Consider the following 23,057-nt stretch of genomic DNA (forward strand, 5'->3'; position numbering starts at 1 on the left):
GTTATCACCACTTAAATTTGGTCAAAATCTTTATTTTTGCTTTATTCTTTCAAATTCTTCCTTCTCATATGAGCTATGCCTTGAAAGAGTTAGCAGTCGTCCTTAGTGGGCACATAACTATCAGATGTATTTCATCCAAGTCTATCTTAATCATTTATCTAAGACACAATCCTTATCAGTATTTACAGGAATTCTTACAAAGGGTGATGGTAGCACTTCCACCAGGCCAAACCCTGGTTCTGAACACTCATTCTTATTTATCAGATTTGGGGTTTTAGTGATTGTGAAAGGGTTGCTTCTATTCCTGTCATCAGAGTGTTGCAGTTGCCTTAGTTTTCCATCAGGGGGAACTGTGTGCAAAATGACAAATTCTGAAACTGTCTCCCTTTGGGTGTAGTTTAACAAGTCTTGACACACATGCATCCCAACACAAGAAGCCTCTCCTTTCTACACCATTTGCTCAGGCTTGATTCACCCTTCCGTTTCAGATTCTGTAAACTATCTCTTCAGCCTTTACAGCCCTCTCACTATGGTCTGGGTTGCCTTCTGTCCTCGTATCGGAGATTCATAAGTTCTCCCTTTAGGTTAAGGGGTTCACCTCTTGGTGCATGGATCCAAGACTGTCTTTTCCTCTTCCTCCTGCCCTTGCCTGGGGAAACCTAGCAGCTGCTGGTGTTCTGCTTCCAGTTTCCCAGTGGAGATCTGTCTCTTGTCTTACACTGAGAAAGTGGCTTGGCTTTTATTCCACTTTCTTTCCTAAAAGGGCTTGTTCTCGGCTTGCAATGCCTGATGGGCACAGTTAGGCCTACAAGTCCTAGAATGCCTGTCCTTAAATGTTCATGACACAATAACTAAACTGATGAGCTGGGCCAACATGCCCTTTTATGTGGGTGTGTAAAAATTGCTAGTAGAGCTACAGTGTCTAGCAGTATTGTTCAGAATAGAAATAGCAGTAAACAAATAATGTTTTTAGCATCCCCATTAAATGGATTTCAGAAGCTCTGCTCAGTCCCCTATAGTTGAAAGGTTTTGGGCTGTATGTGTTTTTCATATATATCTCATAGGATGATCCCAGTGTCATAGCAATAAGAAGTCAACTGAAATCTAATTCAACATCTGAGTACTAGCCCAACACGTAAACAATCTGGCACTTAGTCTTTGAGCTAGTTAAGCCCTGAGCCCACTGGTTAAGTTTAGTTGCTCATTTGTGACCTGTTTAGGTTTCTAGGGTTTCTTGTGCAAAGCAGTTACCTTAGATGACCCTGTACAATTATGTCAGTGCATCAGTGTTCATGTAGCAGTGTTTCTACCATTGCTATCACATGGGATGCTTCTGGTAACTTAATTTTATGCCCTAGAGATGGTGAGGAACATGGTTGTGGCAAAACCTTATCCGATCACAAGAAATAGTTAACCTTTTAAGGGAAGGCCTGGGACAATTATGTAGTTAAAGCCTAAAAAATTGTTTGCTGCAGTTTGCAGTTTCTTAGCTGTAGTTAGAGTTGTATTCCTGGAGCTGTAAATCCCTTTAGACTATAGCTTCTCTGTCTCTGTCTCTCTCTGCCAGTCTGATTCTCTTAAAACATCTAAAGCTTAAATTATCAAAATGTCCATTGTTTCTCTAGAATGTTTGATAAAATCTAGTTGTTAGGACAGATGTACATGGATTAGACCCAGTCTGAAATTTTGCTGAACTCTGCTATATGGCAGATATTTAGATTTAATTTTTAATCTTTTTAATTTAAAATGAACATATTGTAGCATTTAAAGTACTTTAAAAATGAAAATACAGTGGGTCAGAAGTAATTTTTATTTCCTGGGGAGCTTCCTGTGTTGTGCTTATTCTTGTTCTTGTTCTGAAAGTGGTGGTGTAATGAATGCCTAAATAAAAATCAAACAAACCTCCCCAAAATGTAGTATTTAAATAACATTTCACTTCAGAACATTTAGAAAACACCTGAATTAATCATAAAGACAGATGAATATTATTCTAATTTTAAATGGGAATACTGAGATGGGGAGTGTGATTGGAAGTCAGCGGCACAGCTAGGATTGGAACCCAAGATTCCTAGCTCGCAGTTCTATGCTTAATCTACTAGATCATGCTATGTCCCAAAATACAGTGTCAGAATAATAGGTGCTATTTCCTGTCTCAAGTCTCAGTCTGGTCACCACTTGATAAACCTAGCTAATGTAGCATTTTGTACTGCCATCTATCACTGTAGCATAAGTACTATCTCAAAGCATATTATAAACACTTAAGCCGTACAATTCCTCTTTTGGGTAGGGAATAATTATATACCCATTTTTTGAGGTGGATAAACTGATGTGCAGATAAAATGACTTTCAGGATGCTTAGTCAATATGGTCAGCAACAGAGTCTATATCAGTTTTAAACGCTTCCCCAATAATTCGGGTTTGCTGTATTTGAATTTCCTATATGATGCTCTTGCCTGTAAAGTGAAATACTTGGCCATAAATTGCTGAGCCAGTCAGTACCCTTTCTTTTGCTCAAGAATCCAGCCCTCTTCAGTGGTTATGTAGAGTGGGAGAGTTTTTGGGGGGAGAGGGAGAGGAGAGGCAAAAAACAATGTATAATACTGAATCTCTGTTACTTATTTGCAGAAACATGCCAAGGGTCAGGATCTGCTTAGAAAAGTATGCGAGCACCTCAATCTTCTGGAAGAAGACTACTTTGGACTGGCCGTATGGGACACTCCAACTTCCAAGGTAAGAAGGTGCTTATGGAACTACAGTCAGCAATCAAAAAAAACCCAAACTCTTCTTGATAGGTTATTGTCTCCAAAATGAGAAGAAGTATGTAGTATCCCAAAAAATTATTTAAAAAGCAGCAAAGAGTCCTGTGGCACCTTATAGACTAACAGATGTATTGGAGCATAAGCTTTCATGGATGAATAATATTCAGTACAATTGCTATGAGGGGGAACTATACCATCTCTCAATGGGGTGTTAACTCTACAGCCCACTGCAATGGGGATGCCTGCCAACACCTCTCCAGCAGATGGCTTTGTGGGTAGCAAGAGAAAAGTGCAGTGGGCTTGTCCCACCTAATGTAGCAGATACATCCCAGGTGCTGGGGTAAGTATTAAGGGTCCCTTGATTTCATCCCACGAAAGCTTACGCTCCGATATGTCGGTTAGTCTATAAGGTGCCACAGGACTCTTTGTTGCTTTTTACAGATCCAGACTAACATGGGTACCCTTCTGATAAAAAAAAAAAAAAAATATGCTTAATCTAGCTATATTTTTATTTTTCCCTCGTGTGAAAGACCTTTTCTAAGAATTGGCAAAGTGTGCGAATTGTAAGAGTAACGATACTATGAATAAAATAGAAACTACTATAAAATAGGGTAGCGTGGACTTTGCTAATGGAGGGGAGCAAAACGAACTTGGAAAAAATCTATTCTAGAGGAACTGAAGCCGCATGCAAAATAGATTATATTAGTCTTTCTGTCTGTCTGTCTGTCTTATTACTGCGTTATAAAGATACAACGGAAGAACTCAAGGATTTAAGTAATTTAGAAGTGTTGGAGATATTAGGGTTTTTCCTTTTTAAATAAAAAATAATTGTGGTTTACAAAATAGAGTGGATAGGATAGAGGAGTAGATACTTAAGATGTGGAAGAACCTGAGCACAAAAGGAAATCAGAGAGAATTTCTTCATAGTCATAAATTATTCCATGTATGTACTAAAGGCAATAAGATAAGCAATCGATATCTTGTATTTTGGGGGTAAATAAGCATATTAGATTTAGCTGTTAATTTGAGTCAAGTGTATGTAGATTGGTATCTCTCATCTCAATTTCTGAAGGGTCCTGTGTTCATTTTCTTCCTCTTCCTGACTTGTCTGTAACTGTTATGGCTGACTCTTATTGATTTAGCCTTAGGTTTGTTTTGTTTTATTGATCAGGCAAGTGCTTCCTTCTTCATTGCCATGAGTATACTGCTAATATGTATCTGAATGAACCAGTCAATCATTATTATGACTGGAAACCACTTACTCCCCGCACCCTAGTATTCTGCGGTACAATACTGGCTGTTCCAACTTTGTAAAAAATGGAAAGAAATGTTATTGGTTCAATGTTATTAAACATTGATTTAACACTATTTTCTGTGCACACACAAGGGAATTATTTGGATAATTCCCATGGAGTTGCATATGTAAATTCCACTCCTATCATGTGTGTAACCAAGGAAATAGAGTTAGAAAATTTTGAGTTACGTCAGGAAAACGCTAAATGGAAACTGTTTTCATCCACACTTATTTGTGATTATTTGAACTAGCCAAATAAGTGTGTAGCCTTTTTGGAGCACTTTTCCCTTTAGAGTGAAAAAATATCACAGGAGAATGGCTCCAGCTGGCATGACCGTTATTGGAAAATGTCCTTGGAGCTCTTGTCAGCATTTACCAGTTTTGGTGGGAGGCCATTCTGGATTAATGTTTCAAGCTGAGGCTTGTCACTGACAGAGGGGAAGGAAAATACTAAAAGTGCAAATATTTAGTGAAGCAATGCAATTTTTAATGTGTTTGCTGAAAATAAGTTAAATTCTTCATACTGAAACTCAAATTGGTCAGTTTTACTTTGATTTTGTTTAGATTTATGCAGTGTCATTGTCATGCATTGTTGTTTTAACCCACTTGAGTGTTCTTTAACAAATCAGACTGCCTGACATAAAATTTAAGTAAGGCCTTGTTTAGTAAAAATTAAGCCTACCTGGGGGTTGATTTCAAATCATTGTCTGACTTGAGATGTACTTAAAGACTTTTCGTAGCTTATGGTCAGTATTCTGGCTACCTCCCTGTTTCACATATTGGAATCATTTATGATAAACTGGTTTACTATGGTGGGATGAAGAAATTAAACCATTAAAAGATTCTTTAAAAGATACAAAGAAAGCTTATTCTTGTGGACAGTTAACAGAATGGTGGCTTTCATGTTAGCTGAAGTTTCGTTTTTATTATCTTATATTTAGAATTTGATTTCATTCTTGCAGTAAGAGGTTGTTTACTCTATACTTAATGGAATCTACTATATGTAAAACTTTGGTAGATATTTTTAAGGGCAGAAATGTCAAGCAGTTCAAGCTAAGTCTTGTAACCAATGTGTATTGTGTTGTGGGAAGAAAATTGCCAGGTCATCATTCTCTGACCACTTCCCCTTTTGTCTGCCTGTCTTTGTAAACCTTACTTTTGAGTCAAGCAGACTTCCTTAGGTTTGGGACAAGGAGGAGTGGAAGAAAGCTAATTGCATTGCCGTCTTTGAAAACAGAATTGTACACATGCTTTTTTTTTACTCACTTGGTGTCTGATTCGGAGTTAGCTGCCGTAATTTCGTACAGACTGCAGTGAGTGAGGGAACATTGTTAGTAGCAGGATTGTTCGGTGTTGGAGACTTATTGTCACTTAAAACCAAGAATGAGAGAGTTAAACAGCTGCTCGATATAGATTTTAATCCCAGTCTAGAATAAACTATTAATGTTTGCAGCCACCTTTTGCTCTTTTGAGATAATTGCCTTATATATCTATATCTATATATCTTTCTGTTTAATGGAGTGTAAACATCCAAGTCTGGCATTCCCTGCAGCACTACAGTACTCTCTCTAAAAAGCACCCTCACCTAGTTGTTTGGTTTACCAGCTAAAGTGATTTTAATAAGTCTTCAACAAACCAACATTTGAACCTCCTCTAAAATGTTAGCTAGGGTTTGATGGGAGAAAGGGAGGTGTGTGTTTGCACACGCACACGCACATACACATGAAAATATCATACCTAAATATTTCTACTTTCAGAAATAAACCAACAGTGTCTGCAAGGAAGGGCACTTTCATCCTCTTTCCAATGTGGGAAAGTGAATAGAGGGACTGTTTAGCACTGAAGGAGTTTATATTGGAGTTTATACTAGTTTGAAAGGGAGAATTGTTTTCCACTGATTCATGAAACAGCATTGGATAAGAGTATCATTAATTACTGAACCCCTCATTGTCTGTTGGATTAGGCAGACAGGATGAGTTCCATGAATGCATGACTGCACTCAGGCTGCATTAGAGCCGTCAGCTAGGCTGTCCCATTCTCATTGGAGAAAACTAACATTGGTAGCATCAGCACTTACATTCAAAATCGCTATGCTGACAAAACCGTAGACCTCCAAAAACGCTATGTAGATGGCCTGTGGGCCTTGTTTTTCGTGGGTTTCATAGCACTAGTTGAAAAGATTGGACAAGTAGAAGGAGCATATTTTTAATAATGAATTTAAATTAAACTTATCCACAGTTGTACCAGTAAACATGTAAAGTAGAATGTCCTTTAGGTTAAGAAAGATGAGCTTAGAGGGCTGAATGGGGTAGGCATACTAGTTTTTCACCTCAGAAGACACAGGTTTACAAATCCTGCTTAGGTCACAGGAACATGAATTTGATGGCTTCATTCTAGCCTCTAGAAGATGATTATCAATATTGCACTGTCTTCATACAGTGTGTTACAACTGATAGCTTTTGCTAAGAAGAGGCTCAAGACTGAGATGTTTCAGGTTATAACTGAAGGAGGAGCATTGGCAGGACTGTGAAATAATTTCACTGTCATCAGTTTTGCACCACCTCCTTGCTCCCCAAAAGTACAAATAAAGGAGAGAAATTATGGGCAACTGAGGAAACTGGATAAAAATGTCTAAATAGATTATCTCCTCAACTGTTTCCTGTGGTGGTTTTCATACTTGTCAACCATGTGAATTTTACTGTTTTCTCCTCTTACAGACATGGTTGGATTCTGCCAAAGAAATAAAAAAGCAGGTTCATGGTAAGTGGATTGAGTTCATCTTGATCTATTTTCTTTTTTTTATTGGTAGATATTTATAGCTTTGGCCTACAATTCAGAGAACCCTCGAAGACCAGTTAGAGTTCATGGAAAGGTGTTTGTCAGGGATCAGCACAAGTTCAAACAGCATGCACTCCCTCTTTTTACTCTTAATGGTGGCACTTTGGTACAATGAAGAATATCCTACGGTACGTTGTCAGGAGGTAGACAAATGCTGTGCCTCCATAGTGCAGTCCAGAATTAGGTAGATGTCTTTCAGCCTGCTGGGGTGTGTGTGTGGGGGGAGGGGGGAAAGAGATGAATGTCATGGAGAATCACTTAAGAATAAATAAGGAGATGGGAAACGGGAAAAGAAAAGTATATGCTGTAGCAAACTTCTGTTGATTCTTCAGAAGTGTTCAGGCATCCAGATGGGATATCTGAGTTGAACAAGTGGCTTGAACAGTGTCAGGATGAATGTTTCACAGTGTAAGCAGAAATGGATGGTGACTTCTTTTGATATTGGGCCAGTTCAGTGCAGGGACCAGTGTTCGTGTAGATCCGTTTTCAGAGACCAGTTTTTCTTCAAAGAATACACACAACTCACGACTTCTCACTGTAGTGAAAGTGAATTTCTGTGTAGGTTTACAGGGAGGAAGAGAGGTATTTCAACAAAGCTGTGAACTGAAGAGGTTCTCTGTGTGGCATAATAGAGGCGAAACTCCATTGGGGTTAATAAACAGCACTGGGAAAGCTGCTTCATTCAGTCATCCATTTTTATTTTTATAATCTACAAAAGCAATTGTTCGTGCGCATAGCTTTAGCTGCTTTTCTCCATTGAGACATTCGTGGTAAAAGTACAATATTATGAGACTGGTGCAAAAATCTACAGCAGGATGATATTTAAAGGAACCCTTTGTTTCACTCAGCTGATTGAGATAAATTTAAATTGTCTTGCTGGAAAAATGACATGATTAAGATACAGATCTAAAAAAGGGAACAGTACTTTTCTACGCACAATCCCAGAATGTTTGTGTTCCCCTTAAAATAGATGGAAAGTTGCTCACCGTTATCTTGAACTTATTCATGAATAATTTGAAGGTTTCTGGCACCATAGAATGAAAATGGCAGGATTTGTCTCTTAACTCAGTTATGGTATTGGGTAAGAGGCAAATGTGTAAATGGAGTCTGTTTTGATTTCTCCCACCCTCCCCTGTCCCAGCCTCGTATGGGACTTATTAAATCCTTTAAGAAACCAAATCAGGAAAACTTGCCTTCCTGAATTAAGTACCATTTTAAACTTTAGATTAGAGGGTAATGAATGAAGTCGTTATATTTGACTCAGGTTTTTGCAGCAATTTTAGAAATTCCCTACTGAAGCATTTAATGCCTCTGCCCTTCAGGTCAGCTATCTAAGGGCAAAATTGATTATACCCTCCAAGAGGAAATGGTGACCTCATTCTGAACACTTGAAAAAATAAATCTTTAAAGCTACTGCCTTCTTGGTATCTGAACTCTCTGAAGTAAGGAGGGGAGGGGTGAGTTTTAATGTCCACACAATGTAATTATGATTGTAAGGTGCTAGATTGGAATATTATATTTTGTATCTTTTTAACGATTTCACTTATCAGTTTGTTTAAAAATCTTTATTTTCAAATATAATGTGACTCCCAGAGAATATATGAAAGGTTTCATTTTTGTATAAATTTGCTTGTTAGATGTGATTTATTGAACAGTGTCTGAGCATGCATTTTGAATATAATTGTAGTACTTCTAGAAGTAAGACTGATTACACTAATTGGAGCTAAGTAAGATCTCTGAAAGTGCTAAATAAACCTTGTAATTCAGCTGTACTAAAACATTTCAGTCTTGACCTGCAAAATGCTTGCTGTTTTAGTCCTGGATGTTTCTTGACTACACATTGACACTTGTACTGAATTTATACGGTGGCTGTGTGGCATGGGCCAATGTTTAACCACTAAAAACCTCTTTCTTCTCACCTAAGGGAGATTTAAAACCTGAGTCTTTGGTGGTAAAATGCTAATTCATTAACCCACACCGCAGTTTGTCCTCTATTCATACTTGATCACATCAATGAAAAGCGAAGAGGTATGAAGTATTTAATGAGCAGTAGATTCCAAAACAAGTGAATTCCACATTTCTTATATTATCTGAATATGTCCACCTCCACATAGTCTGCTTACGTGTTCCCCATAAAAGATATATTTTAAGCTAAGTAAATGAAAACCGATCAGAAACTTTATCACTTCTCTTTAAACTACATTCTATAATCAATAGTTCAAATGGCAGCATTCAGATATAAAATATCATTTGAATGCTTTATTTTTAAAGTCAGGTTTGCTATTCATAATTTTTATAAACTTCTGTATTGTGAACATTTTGTTGTAAATTTTCAAAACTTGTATGTTTCTAATTACAGGAGGCCCCTGGAACTTTACATTCAATGTAAAGTTTTATCCACCAGATCCAGCACAGCTGACAGAGGATATAACAAGGTAAAGACACATTATTTCCTATTAACTCTGCTAATCAGGCTCACTTAGTAAAGTACTGAGAGTGGAAAGTACAAGTGCATAATATTTTGCTTTTCAGGTAAAAGCTCGAAAGCTATTTATAAATCTTTTTAGGTATATTTTAGAGTTATACTATAGGACTGGAGAGTCAGCATTGAAGTCTATATGTGCATGATTTTTATCTATGCATCCCTACGTGAACCTTTAAATGCCTTGAACAAAGTCTAATTTCAGTTATCAAAAGCATCCTCTGCTCCATTTTGAAGGGGGTGATTTTATTTTTAAATCCTATGATCGTTCTTCCTTTCCAACTACTGAGGTGTAGCCCTTATCCTTTGAATGAAGAGGGTGCAGTGACTCTTTTTTCCTTATAAGCCAATACAAACACCACTCCATGCCATTTAGCAACATAAAAAGTGGCCTTCCTCCTCATTTCCTCAGGAGCTTGCGCTCAAAATAAAATGACCACTTTTTTTGTTTCTGTTGCAGGAGTTCTCAACCTTTTTCTTGCTGAGGCCCACCCCAATATGCTATAAAATCAACATGGCCCACCTGTGCCACAGCAACTGGTTTTCTGCATAAAAAAGCCAGGGTCAGCGTCAAGGGGTAGCAAGCAGGGCAGTTGCTTGGGACCGCATACCACAGGGCCCCCATGAAGCTATGTTGCTCAAGCTTCTTCTTCAGCCCTGTGTGGTGGGGCTCAGGGCCCTGGGCTTCAGCCCCATGTGATGAGGCTTTGGCTTTCTGCCCTGGGCCCCAGCGAGTCTAATGCTGGTCCTGCTTGGCCGACCCCCTGAAACCTGCCCTGGACACCTGGTTGAGAACCACTGTTCTATTGAACTCTCAGTTAAAATCACATCTTCTGCTTCTTCCCTGTAGGTATTATTTGTGTCTTCAGCTTAGACATGACATTGTTACAGGGCGTCTTCCTTGTTCCTTTGCGACACTGGCCCTGCTGAGTTCTTACACAGTCCAATCTGAATTGGGAGATTATGACCCAGAGTTACATAGTGCAGATTATGTCAGTGAGTTTAAACTGGCCCCAAACCAGACAAAGGAACTTGAAGAAAAAGTCATGGAACTACATAAAACGTACAGGTGAGTGCTGGAATTAAGAGAACTTGTCTGTGCACGACAAAGTAAAAGGTGTAATTAGAATTATAGCCATTTAGTATTTTCCCAAATTCTTTGTTTTTGTGTTTTTCAGGGCCATCAATATCTTTTGTGAGCCTTCAAACAGAACAGTGAGAGAGAGAGTTAGTTTCATAGATGAGTTTTCAGTTCACTAAGAAAATCCATCTGCTTTAAGTAAATAAATAACCTCCAAACAGTTACAGAAAGTCCTTCCAGAATTTATAACCCACTTGCTTTGCATAAACTATCCTGATAGTGCTATGAAGGAATCAGATACTGAGAGAGTCCATAGTTGGTCATGTAATACTAATTACCCCTTGAGACTACTTACTTACAAACTGTAGCCTTTACTGCTTCCTTCCCCTCTCCCCCTCCGCTCACTCCCGTTGTTGTCCATTCGTCCACCGTTTGTGTCTTGTCATAATCCTAGACTCTTTGGGGCAGAGGTTGTCTTTGTGTTCTCATTTTACTTGTTTGTATGGTCTCTAGCACAATGGGACCTCTAGGCGCTACTGCAATATAAAGAATAACAAAGGAGTTGGTGAAAACATTGGTGAGTCCAAAACTAGTGAGAATGTTCTGAGAATATCTTGCAGCTGTTGGTTGGTTAGTAAAAGGGTTTTCTTCCTTCCTACTAGAAAAAATAAACTCTTTTTTTAGAAAAGTTCTGTGAAACTTTAAAAAGTATCTTTAAGAACCCCACTTTTGGAGTCTCTTTAGTCATCACCCTTATGATAGTGGAAGATGGCTTTGATTCCACTTCGAACTGTATAGTGTGCATACTGTTAACTTTATCCTTTGTTCTCTCTTCTCCTCTTCTATTGTTCAGTTGTCCTGTGGGGAGGGGGCCTTGTCTTCCTTTTTGTATGTTAGCATAAGCACCAACACCATATAAAACATTAAAAAGATGTGTCCTCTGCCCGATGGGGTTCATGATCTTAATATACAGAGAGAGCTAGTACAATTGCATTCTACCTCAGTGGAAGGATTTCAGAGTGTAGCAATTTTTCAAATGTATTACTAGGTATATAGCTGCACTTTCAACTTTGTTGGATGATGATATTAAAGGGAATAGACGCATAGACTTTAAGGTCAGAAAGGACCATTATGATCATCTAGTCTGACCTCCTGCACAACGCGGGCCACAGAATCTCACCCATCCAGTCCTGTAACAAACCCCTAACCTATTTCTGAGTTATTGAAGTCCTCAAATCGTTGTTTAAAGACCTCAAGGTGCAGAGAATCCTCCAGCAAGTGACCCCTGCCCCACGCTGCAGAGGAAGGTGAAAAATCTTCAGGGCCTCTGCCTATCTGCCCCGGAGGAAAATTCCTTCCCGACCCCAAATATGGCGATCAGTTAACCCTGAGCATGTGGGCCAGACTCACCAGCCAGCACCCAGGAAAGAATTCTCTGTAGTAACTTGGATCCCACCCTATCTAACATCCCATCACAGGCCAATGGTCATATTTACTGCTAATAATCAAAGATCAATTAATTGCCAAAATTAGGCTATCCCGTCATACCATCTCCTCCGTAAACTTATCAAGCTTAGTCTTGAAGCCAGATATGTCTTTTGACCCCATAGGAATGAACTTTTCCTATAACCTAATATTTGTGAAAGGTTTCTTTATCCCTCTGTGACTACCTTTTCATACTGGTGGATCTCTCTTGAGCAGCTCTTGTATCAGGTTAGAGGATCATAATAACTAAACTAAAACTTTTTTTTTCTTTTTGAAAAAGAAATGCTATCCTATATTGTGCATATTTACGCTAATATACTGACATGTTCAGCTACAGAGACCACACTGAACTGTTTATTATCTAGCTCTCTTTGCACTTTTTAAGGAGCCTACCACCATGATACGTAAGTATTGTACAATCTGAAAGAGGGGTGCAAGTGTCGGTAGTTTTAAGAGAAGAAAGAAAACGCCATAAAACACTGAGAATGAGCCCAAGCCCTTGTGTGAGACTTGAACCTGCAGTCTCTCTTGGCTACCCCAAAGCTGTGAGTTGAGCCACAGTAATGCCTATAGTATCAGAGAGGTAGCTGGGTTAGTCTGGATCTGTAAAAAGCGACAAAGCGTCCCGTGGCACCTTATAGACTAACAGATGTATTGTAGGATAAGCTTTTATGGGTGAAGACGAAAGCTTCTGTGTCTGACGAAGTGGGTATTCACCCGTGAAAGCTTATGCTCCAATCTGTCTGTTAGTCTGTAAGGTGCCGTGAGACTCTTTATCGCTTTTTAGTAATGCCTATAGTGAACTTCAGTACAAGAGTGATACCAAAGCTATAATGAACACCTCAAACTCTCACTGTCAGATGAATATTTTAAACTGATTTCTCTACATTTGTACTGAGGTGGAGAGGCATGAGGAAGATAAGCTTGTCAGTTGCTCAGTATCTTCCTTTGACTTCAGGTTATAAAGTACTATTTGTGATAGAACAGGCAACTGACATCGCTGAATTATTTTTTTTTGTCTGTTTTGTTCTCTTAAAAGAGCCAGTGAAGATACAGCGTTTTGTTTAAAACAAAATTATTAAAAGTTAACCTGACTAACATGGCTATATCTAAATTTGTAGCATTATATAGCCTCCCTCTTATAGATGAATTCATTAATATTGGATGATGATCTGAGAACTTTAAACAACAGATGATTTTTAGGTAAAGAATTTGCACATAAAATGTTCTTAGTGCTATTGCCGTTTTATCTGAACTATAAAGGGTTTGTGTTTAGGAGATGAATGTTGACCTTGTTGTTCCACTTAAAATGGGCTGTTGTTGCCATATTAATCCTTTTTATTCCCGTTGATCTATATTGTATCATGCCTGCATAAGAAACAACACTAGGATTTACAGTTTACATAAAATGTAAAGTGTTTTGTAAGTTAGCTATCAAAGCAGCAAACAAAACTAAATGTATATAAATGAGTACTGTCCCAATATAGCATTTGGACATCTCTTGCACAGTAGAAGCCTATTACCAGAGATACTTCAACAACACTGAAAATAGCCCCATTATCAGGATGCTTCTGTTATCCAGAGTTGCATTGTATTGCCTTTCCTATGGACAGGACACTATCTAGTCCCAGAAAATATCTTATTTATCTAGCCTGCTCCTAGTAGCAGTCTCCTATTAAGTGATTTCAACTTCCCTGGCATTTAATTCTCAGAACAGTAGCTGGATTCTGAAAAATATTGAGTGGGTGCCACAGTTTGCTGTTTGGCTTCAGTAGATTTAATTTGTTCACCTTTTTTGCAAATGAAGTTGGCTGTTTACGAATCATGGCACTGATTCTCTACTGTGGTGCTTTCCTTTTTCAGTCCGTTTACTAGGGTGACCATGTTTCCCAAAGGGAAAACGGACATTGTGTGGGGCTCACCGAAGCCCCTTCTTGTGTGCAGGGCTGGCCCAAGCCACTTGCTTCCCCTCCCCCCCAACATTCCTTCATGCCCCACGTTTTTGGCAAAACTGGACAACTTGGACAAATGCCCAGTTTTGCCGAAATATTAGGGCGCCCAGAACATGGCTTAAAAAGGGGACTGTCCCGGCCAAAACAGGACATATGGTCATCCTAGGTACTTCAGAGGCATAAGATGTTGAGGAATTATCATAGAATAAATATGAAGCAGTAACTTTTGTAAACATAACATTCTACATTCAGAAAATAAATTCAGCAAACCAAGGCTCAGCAATTCTTTTGCTAAATAGAAGATTACTGTCTATTCCTTTTAAACTAATCATTATTATAAATAATAGTGAATTCATTCTTTTTTTTTCTACATAACCTTCTTTAGATCCATGACTCCAGCCCAAGCAGACCTTGAATTTCTTGAGAATGCGAAAAAGCTATCTATGTATGGAGTTGACCTTCACCAAGCCAAGGTAAGAGATTTTTGTTCTTGGAGTAGGTTGTGGCCCACAGGTTCCTTATTTCAAGAGCCCTGATCAAAGATGTAGGCAGGCAGGCATCCACCTTTGCAGAAATGCAAGCATATAATAGATATGTTGTAAGCATTAGTGCAAGCTTTATAAAAAGGAAGTTACGCTTCCTGATCTGCTTCTCTGTGTATTATAGAGAGCTCTTTATAAACCTACCAATGTAGACAAACTCTTAGTCTGAAGAATTTAAACTAATGTTTGATCCTGAAAAGTAATCCACTCTCAGAATTCTGATAAATACAGTATAAACTCTAAAAGATCAGACACAAACTTTGAGCAGATGGGGTTGGAGAAGAGATCAATAGAAGGGAGCAGGTTTTAAGGAGAGATATGAAGGAAAGTAAAATTGGCCCTTGGCGCGTAGGAAGTTGGAAGCTGTTCAAACATGCAGGACAAATGAATTCAGTAGCTATTTAGGAAAAGCCGAAAGGAGTGTATAGAGAAAATGCTGGGTGATCAGTTGTTGGAACTTGTAACTCCAACAGTGCTGTAGGTATAAACATATATTAACTTTCTTAGGACTTGGAGGGAGTTGACATCATTCTGGGAGTCTGTTCCAGTGGCCTTCTCGTCTATAAAGATAAACTGAGAATCAACCGCTTTCCTTGGCCCAAAGTGCTGAAGATTTCCTACAAACGCAGCAGCTTCTTCATTAAGATCCGACCAGGGGAGGTACATTGCTAGTTTATCTTCTGTTTTTGTCCTGTATTGTCATAAAACATTTTCTAATTAGTGTTTGTTCTTGTTTGCATAAAGAACAGAAAAATGCTGTGAATATTTAAAGTTGTTTCCATAGTTGCAGTAGTTCAATTGGTTTTTCATTTTAAATTATACCTTATTTCCTGTCTTATTTGGCTTTGTAGTAGATTCAATTTATAATGTAAAACTAAAATATCTGAGCCTATAAAATTACATTTGAATTATAAATTACATAGTAGTTAGCTCCACCTATTTGTAGAGTATGGTATTCTGCTGTTGAATATATTCTCATTGGAATAATACAAGCACATAACAGATCTTTGTTGCAGAAATACAGATATAAACAAAATATTTCACCATAACCAAAATGAAGCAAAATGTTTGATTTTTCTGATAGTACTTGGAAACATAACTTTAATGAGGAGAGCAGAAGATTCTGTGGTAGACATTTTTTTTCTTGCTGTGGAAAGCAAGTAGCTATTCATTTCATAGGACCTTAGATGACCATTCATAATTCAGAATGTTGTACTTTTATCAATTGTCAAAGTATGTAGCAACGTGTATGAGGGGGCTGGATCACGCTGTTTCGACTTGTACATGGATCTCCTTCCTATGTGGAAAGAGGAATGGAGTGGCCTCTGCTGCATTGTTTTATCCCCACCTTGTTGGGGCCAGCATAAATGGAAGCAGACAATGAGTAAGGAGGCCAGGGGAGACACGTTTCCCCCCACCCAGGGAAAATACGCCTAAAAACGTAATATAGTTGCAGACCACGTTTTCATTTCTGTGCTGGAAAATCCCTTTTAAAGGGGATCCCAGAGCTGCTGCAGAGAAATATAGGCTCCATATAGAAGGGCCTACGCCTTCTTGCAGATGCCTGGGTATGTTCATATATATCTACAGGGTTTGTGGACCAAACCCTCATCTCTACAGTGGAAGAATGGCGAGAAAGTTCTGTGAGGGGAATTTTGGAATTGCTTGCCTGGATTTTACCTGGGTATGTTCCATGTAGTGATGTTCTTTTGCATACGTCACTTGTAGCTATAATAAAATAATCTGTATTGCAATTTTCCATAGCACGAACAATATGAAAGTACCATTGGATTCAAACTACCTAGTTATCGGGCAGCTAAGAAACTGTGGAAAGTCTGTGTTGAACATCACACTTTTTTCAGGTATGTCTTGCTTAAAATTGTGTGTAAAAAAACAAAACAAAACAAAACAAACCTCTTTATTAAATATAGTGGGTTTTAAAAAGTGATACTAATTTCAAGTCTCAGTTTTTGTAATTCTTTTGCTGATAGATATGTCTGACTCTCCTCCATAGTGATTTAAGGTAATAAGGCCTGTTAAGAGTAAAAAGCGTGTATGGAGACAGACGTTTATTTTAGTGTTCCTAAAATAAATCAAGCTAGCAAATGAATGTTTAACAATCAAAAACATAACATAGGAGATCCATCAAAATACAGAGATCTTGAAGTAAGGCACTGAAAGCATAACATCTTTATCTAAATGCCATAAGAGAATGAGAATAAAGAAGTGTTTGGCAAATATTTAACTCAGATATTGGTTATTTTATCTGGTAACTCTGTCAGGTGGTGATCTATCTTTACCTCTAAATGGTTTCTTTTTATTAAGAGATTATTGAATAAAATAGAGGCTGAGATTGAGAAAACCAGTGACAGAGTTTCATGAGAGCTAAGGATGTCAAGGTTTGTAGAAAGATGCTGATTGCGGTGCTGTCATGCACTGTGTTTTGGTATCCACTTTGCAGTGTTATTGTATCAGAAAGTGCCTCTCAGCTTTGGGAGTTTGAGGTGCAGGTATTGATATGATAAAGGTCAAGAAAAAATTATTGATAATAGGACCTTATACAACTTCAGATTAACTGCTGTGCTAAAGAAATAACATAAGGTGCTTCACACGAGTCTTTTGGTTTGAAAAATGGTTGCTGGATAGTAAATATGTTACTCTCCCATGTTAATAATCTAAGGGCCATTCCTTACTCCCTAAAGCTTTTTCTTAGAAATCTAAATGTTATATTTTAGGTTAATATAGAAACATTGCAGGGGTTTGGGTGCCGAGGGAGTGGAGCTTGATGGGTTGGGGATCCAGGTGCAGCTGCTTGGGGGATCAGTGAGGTGGGGTTTGGGTTTACGGGCCTAACTGGAGGGGTCCAAGTATAGGGGGGTAGGGCTTGTCAGGATGAGGGTTCAATGGGTCTGCTTAGCAGCGGAGCCTCAGCTGCTGTTGAGGGGATGCTGCATGCCAGGCTCTGGCTTCCCCTCCCCCATGATTCTCCTATCTCCATCCCCCGTCTCACATTCCCCACCCCCTGCCCTATTCCACACCCCCTTCCTTCCACATTGCCTCTTCCCCTTACCCCCTTCACCCCCCTTTCCCTCATTTCCCACCCCACCCCACCGAGAGCACTCAATGCTGCACAGAAAACAGGAAGGCTCCCAGCACACAGAAGGGCAGCACAACTTGCACTAGGGCTCAGGAGGCGGCGTTCAGCTGCAGAGTCTGGGGAGCAGACATGCAGCCTCCTTGAGCTAGGCAGATCTGTGCTTGCAGAAATGGGGGGGGTGGGGGGAGTGGCATGTAACGCTGTGTGCCCACCCATGCCTGGACACTGGGGGGGTGGGGGCACTCCTGCCCCAAGCTGCACTCCTGGTCCCCCCTGTGCCCCAGCTTCCCTGTTTTTTTTTCTACAGAGAAGCACAGGAGTTCTGCAGTGGTGGCAGGTGCACAGTCATGCAGAATCCCCCTAGGTGTATGTTATGTTAAGCAGCGGCGGCTCCAGGCACCAGCCACCAGTGCTTCAAGTGCTTGCCTGGGTTGGCAAGCCGTGGGGGGCACCCTGCTGGTCCCTGCAAGGGCCCTTCGGCGGCTTGCCTGCGGGAGGTCCGCCGGTCTCACAGATTCAGCGGCAATTCGGCAGCGGGTACACCGAAGCTGCGAGACTGGTGGACCTCCTGCAGGCGCGCTGCCGAATCCGCGGGACCGGTGACCTCCCGCAGGCAAGCCGCCGAAGGCTGGCTGAGTGCCGTGCTTGGGGCGGCAAAAAAGCTAGAGCCGCCCCTGATGTTAAGAGATCATTTAGAAAAATATATTCAGTTTTTCCACTCCCCCACCCCCTATCTCTTTAATTTCTTTCTATATAATATGAGTGATTTAACGGTATAAAACTAAAGTACATGTGTACCTTTCAGGCTAACTTCCCCTGAAGCACTTCCCAAGAGGAGATTCCTGGCACTGGGCTCTAAATTCCGTTATAGTGGACGGACGCAGGCCCAGACAAGACAAGCTAGTGCCTTGATTGACAGACCTGCTCCACAGTTTGAACGAACAGCAAGTAAACGGGCATCTAGAAGCCTTGATGGAGGTGAGTGAAGTTTCATTACCTTATTGTAAGGTTTCCATACATGAAACCCATCCCATATTTCTTTGTATTGAAAATCACCCTGTAGGCTTAGGCTTCATACCTTTTATTATTATTATTATTAATTATTTATTATTATTTAGCTTAGCTAAAGAAGAAAGCTGATGTAAAGAGCCTGAAACTGAGACAGTGCCTGGAATATATTTCTAGACACTTAGTTGTTATAAGGCAGTTCATTTTGTTAATTTTAGTTCATTAAAAATAGTCAATTCTGATTCAAAATTTGTGGGCAGAAAAAAAATTGTAGAGAGAAATAAATTGGTTTGTTATAAAGCTCATAAATGACAGTGGGGTGGCGCTTCACAGAACTGTCAAATAAGACAAGCAAAAAAGAATGTTGTGAATTTAAATCCTGAAGACTGACCCTATTCCTACAGTCTGTTGAAACAGATTTCTTTTATTCTATGCTGAAGCAGCACCCATTCTCCCCAAGACTCCTTTTGTTAGTTTTGAAAGTAACTCAAGTCGTGAGAAAATGCCATAGAACACTTCACTAAAAGTCTGTACCTGCTTGTCCTGTTACCACCAAAAGCTAAAAGAAAAATAGTACATTTTAACTTTGATGTAGTAGTTTTCAAAAACTACCGTAGATTTAGCTTTGGATCACCATACTACATCTGGGATCCAAGTGGTGGTACTTGTTTTGTACTGCTAATAAGTTTTTAAACTTCATCAGTGGTGTTGGCGTGACGTTCATTTCAAACTCTATGGGCAAGTACCATAGGAGAAGAGAGAGTTCCACTTTTACTAATCTTGTGCTTTAATAACAGACCTTGAAAATAAAAACAGCAAATTAATGCTTCTGTCCGAATTGAAGTCTGCAGCCTTTGCTATATGCTACATGAGTAGTTTGTTAACATGTGCACAATTTCTTCAGCTAAACATGCATCTCAAAAAATTGAGGTCAGACCTATATTGGAGGAGAAGCAGGAGGATGTGGTGATGGTTGAGATTCCAGAATCAAAACCTGTGGAACAGTTCGGAGAGAAGCCAGGTATAGCTGTGGTGGCTATGACTCTCTGCAGTGCCTTTTCTATCCTTTCCTTTTTTATGCTTGTTCTTGATCTCTCTGAAATGTTTCACAAATTTTGGCCTTTTTCTTCATTTCTTTGCAAGATGTGTCTTTATAGTCAGGCAGCCAACAGGCTGGAATGGGTTTATGTCCTTAAGTGTGGAGAAATGTTGGAATAGAATTGCTTGATTACACTTTTTAGACATGTATGCAGTGTAGTTGTGGCTGTCAGTCCCAGGAGATTAGAGAGAAAAGGTGGATGAGGTAATATCCTTTATTTGACCAACTTCTGTTGGTCAGAGACACAAGCTTTCGAGCCACACAAAGCTTTTCTTCAGGTCTGGTAAAAGTACTCTGAACATCACAGCTAAATGCAAGGTGGAACATATTGTTTTCTAAGCGATCATTCAAGGTAAAAAGAGGCCTGTTAATATCTCTGCAGTGATAGGGCAAAAAGAGGGGGTTAGTGGGATACAGATTGTTGTAAATAAATCCAGCAGACTTTTAGACAGAAACTCTGTGCTCAGACGGAGAGATTTACATTTCAAATAAGACTATATTTTAAATTTGTGTACTTTGTATATGATAGATTAAAAATGTGGAATATTGTTTTTGTGATCCTAAAACATCTGCTTTAAAACTCGTTTTGGATTTCATCTTAGAGGTTGCTGGCCTTTTTTTTTTTTTTTTTTTTTTTTTTTTTTTTTAATCTTGTTAAATACGTTTTGTAGTTCACGACATCTTGGGGAGCCATCTTTTGTAGAGCCTAGATTTCTTAGGACATGTTTATTATTTGTTACAACAGTATCTTGATGACTTCTTGGCAAAGAAGCTGAGATGTATATAAATTTTGTATATTATTTAGGACAAATTTGTGTATTATACCAGTGTTGTTATCTGAGATCTGCTCTGTTTGCTACTTCTCTAATAATGAAAGGAAACTCATGATGAATGCTTACTGGTGCATAATTCTGTCCAGCCAGCATCCTCCATATCTGTGTTTGAGTAGAGTCCCATTCTTCCACTCCACCACAATTCACTATAGAAACCTTGTTTTGTAGCCATAATGTTTCTGTCCAAAAAGAGACAGAGGCCCATCAATACTTTTCTTAAGATGGAGACTGACACAGGCCAGTCATTCCCATCTTCTTCCACACCGAAGTGACATCTGCCTGCGCAAGTGTTGCCAGCTCCGGCTGGCTTGAGAAGTCAGAGATTGATACTGTAGATCAACCCAGGCCTCCCACAAGGCACTGCAAAGGACTAGCAACTAAGACACCAGGACACAATTCTGATTGTTCTGATTGTTTTGGTATGCAGTTGCAACGCAGGATTATACTAAAGATCTAACTCCTAGAGCGGCTTAAAACAGGCAATTTTAGTGTGTTGGCCGCCCCCCCCCCCAATGTAGACATACGCTGTCCTTAAGAGGTGAGTCCCCATTGACCCTAACCTCACCATTAGTGACTGTTACTTCCCTGCAGTCTTCCATTTGGTATATTAATGCATTCGTAACTTCTTCTAGCCAAACATACTTTTGAAAATATTGAGATGAAACCAATAGCAGAAGAAGAGGAAGAGGAGAAAGTGGAGGTGTTTAAGGTTACTGTTCCAGAATCAAAATTAATGGAACCGTTTCAAAAACAGCCAGGTACAGCTGTGATGGCTTCTCATACAGTCATGCTAACATCACCTCCTACAGTACTTACACCTGCTTTTACACAGCTTATTTGTTATGTATGAGCAGCGTTATGGATTGCCAGCGTTAAAGGTGCTGAAATACTATAGAATATGGCTAGAATTTTTGGTGTGGTACTAACTCAATTAAAACCAGAGTAAACGTGGCAAGTACCTTGAATCATAATGCTACATCAAACGTAGTTATGAACCAGACAACTTTAGGGGGGTGGGGAGACATATAAAACATATATTTTTACAGCAGTGGTTCAGCAGTTCCATTGGTACATGCACTGTGATACATACAGATGGCAGTCTCCAAAGGTGGTGTACTTGCTGGAAGTGCTGCAGTGTTGTCACTTTCATAGGCATGTGTGTCATGAATCCTACTAGCAGTATACAAAGTCTAGAATTGTTCAAGTTGTGCTCTCCCTGACCTATGGCCGCTGTTGTGCTACACAGTTTAAGGAGTTAGATTGCAACCTCCTTTTTTCATTGCATTGTTTTTGGTGGCTATTCACTAGTGATTCAGTCTCCCCTGGAGTCAGTTGCTCTTTCCAAGCCACTCCATTGCTTCAAATAAACCTCCATTTGTCTTAAAGGCAGATTTTATTGGCAAATTACAGAAGTTGGAGACCAACATAATGTAATAAAATAAAATGTAAAATAAGTAGAAATATCTCCTACTTGGATACTGTAGAAAGGGTTGATTAAACTAGTAAACTAGCTCTGTGATAAATTACAGAATATCCAGGTATTACCTACTGCAGTGTGTCAGGCAAAACTAGTTTCTCAGAGCCTTGCACTTCCAACCTGCCAGCTATGTCTGGATCACATGGTCCACAGTTTTGTACATCAGCAGAGTTTCTTCTTCCCTTTGTAGGGAAATCATCCCTTTGTTCTCCCATCAACCAGTCTTTGCAAGGTACCTATTCCCTCCACTCTTTGATCCCATCACATGCACCTCTGTGGGTCACAGTAGTGGCTTACTACACCTCCAAAACCATGCACATGGCTATTGCCCAGTTGTAACGATTTCTCCACCTAGCTCTGTTGAGATGGACTTTTGTGAACATGTTGCCTCCTAGGCACTGAATCCGTGCACACCTGAGAGTTAATTGTTTGTTTCCTTTCTCAGCCTGACCACTCTCATAGTACGTGGTTCTTCATTATTATCCATAACAAGCTGTCCCTCTATAGCGGATATTATGCTAGGTACAGAAATACATTTTAAGTATAACCTCGTAATCAGAGTAATTAGTATTTGATACATCAGATAAGTAATTATAGGCTGCCAAAGGAAACTGTATGAATTCTGTTTTCTCTCCCCCTGTCCTCTTATCCCAAAGCATCAAAAAATTAATATCATAATTCTGCGTGCTGATATTCAGACAAGGTTCCTGAAGAGAGATTGTTCTTGCAAGCTTGCTCTTGATAACTTCTCCTTTTCCATGCCGTCTTTGAGGTGGCATTTTAATGAATGCATAATTTTTTTAGTTATACATGTCCTTGAAAATATTGAGATACGCCCAATAGACAAAGATGAGGAGGAAGAGAAAGTGATGATGATGAAAGATCTAGAACTAGAACCCAAATTTCTGGAACCAGTCCAAAAGGAGTCAGGTACAGTTGTGATGGCTTCTCACACCCGTGTGGTTTACTTTTCCTTCTACTAAGACTGACTCTTTTGCTATCTCACAGCTACCACGTACAACTTCTCCCATGTTTGTTGTCACTTCTGCAGTACAAGCAGTGTCAAGGCAGTGGTGCTAGATGAGATTGTGCCAAAAGGATGCCAGGTCA

General features: G+C 39.4%; 1 protein-coding gene across 34 annotated transcripts in view; it reads left to right on the top strand.

Annotated features, from left to right (window-relative positions):
* The window catches only part of EPB41 (erythrocyte membrane protein band 4.1), a 165,306-nt gene that overhangs the window by 85,039 nt on the left and 57,210 nt on the right, over positions 1 to 23,057 (top strand). For 16 of the 34 annotated variants that reach the window (XM_050932481.1, XM_050932489.1, XM_050932476.1 and 13 more), the window contains 11 exons: positions 2,626 to 2,730; positions 6,771 to 6,813; positions 9,251 to 9,326; positions 10,224 to 10,442; positions 14,277 to 14,364; positions 14,941 to 15,093; positions 16,198 to 16,295; positions 18,336 to 18,508; positions 19,443 to 19,559; positions 21,103 to 21,228; positions 22,752 to 22,877. In XM_050932481.1, coding sequence (XP_050788438.1) covers positions 2,626 to 2,730; positions 6,771 to 6,813; positions 9,251 to 9,326; positions 10,224 to 10,442; positions 14,277 to 14,364; positions 14,941 to 15,093; positions 16,198 to 16,295; positions 18,336 to 18,508; positions 19,443 to 19,559; positions 21,103 to 21,228; positions 22,752 to 22,877 — 1,324 coding nt within the window. The remainder of the gene's footprint in view (positions 1 to 2,625; positions 2,731 to 6,770; positions 6,814 to 9,250; positions 9,327 to 10,223; positions 10,443 to 14,276; positions 14,365 to 14,940; positions 15,094 to 16,197; positions 16,296 to 18,335; positions 18,509 to 19,442; positions 19,560 to 21,102; positions 21,229 to 22,751; positions 22,878 to 23,057) is intronic. The other 18 variants (XM_050932485.1, XM_050932496.1, XM_050932497.1 and 15 more) reach the window with 4 other exon arrangements.

The sequence above is a fragment of the Gopherus flavomarginatus genome, chromosome 22 (assembly GCF_025201925.1).
Source record: "Gopherus flavomarginatus isolate rGopFla2 chromosome 22, rGopFla2.mat.asm, whole genome shotgun sequence".
Classification (NCBI taxonomy): Eukaryota; Metazoa; Chordata; order Testudines; family Testudinidae; genus Gopherus; species Gopherus flavomarginatus.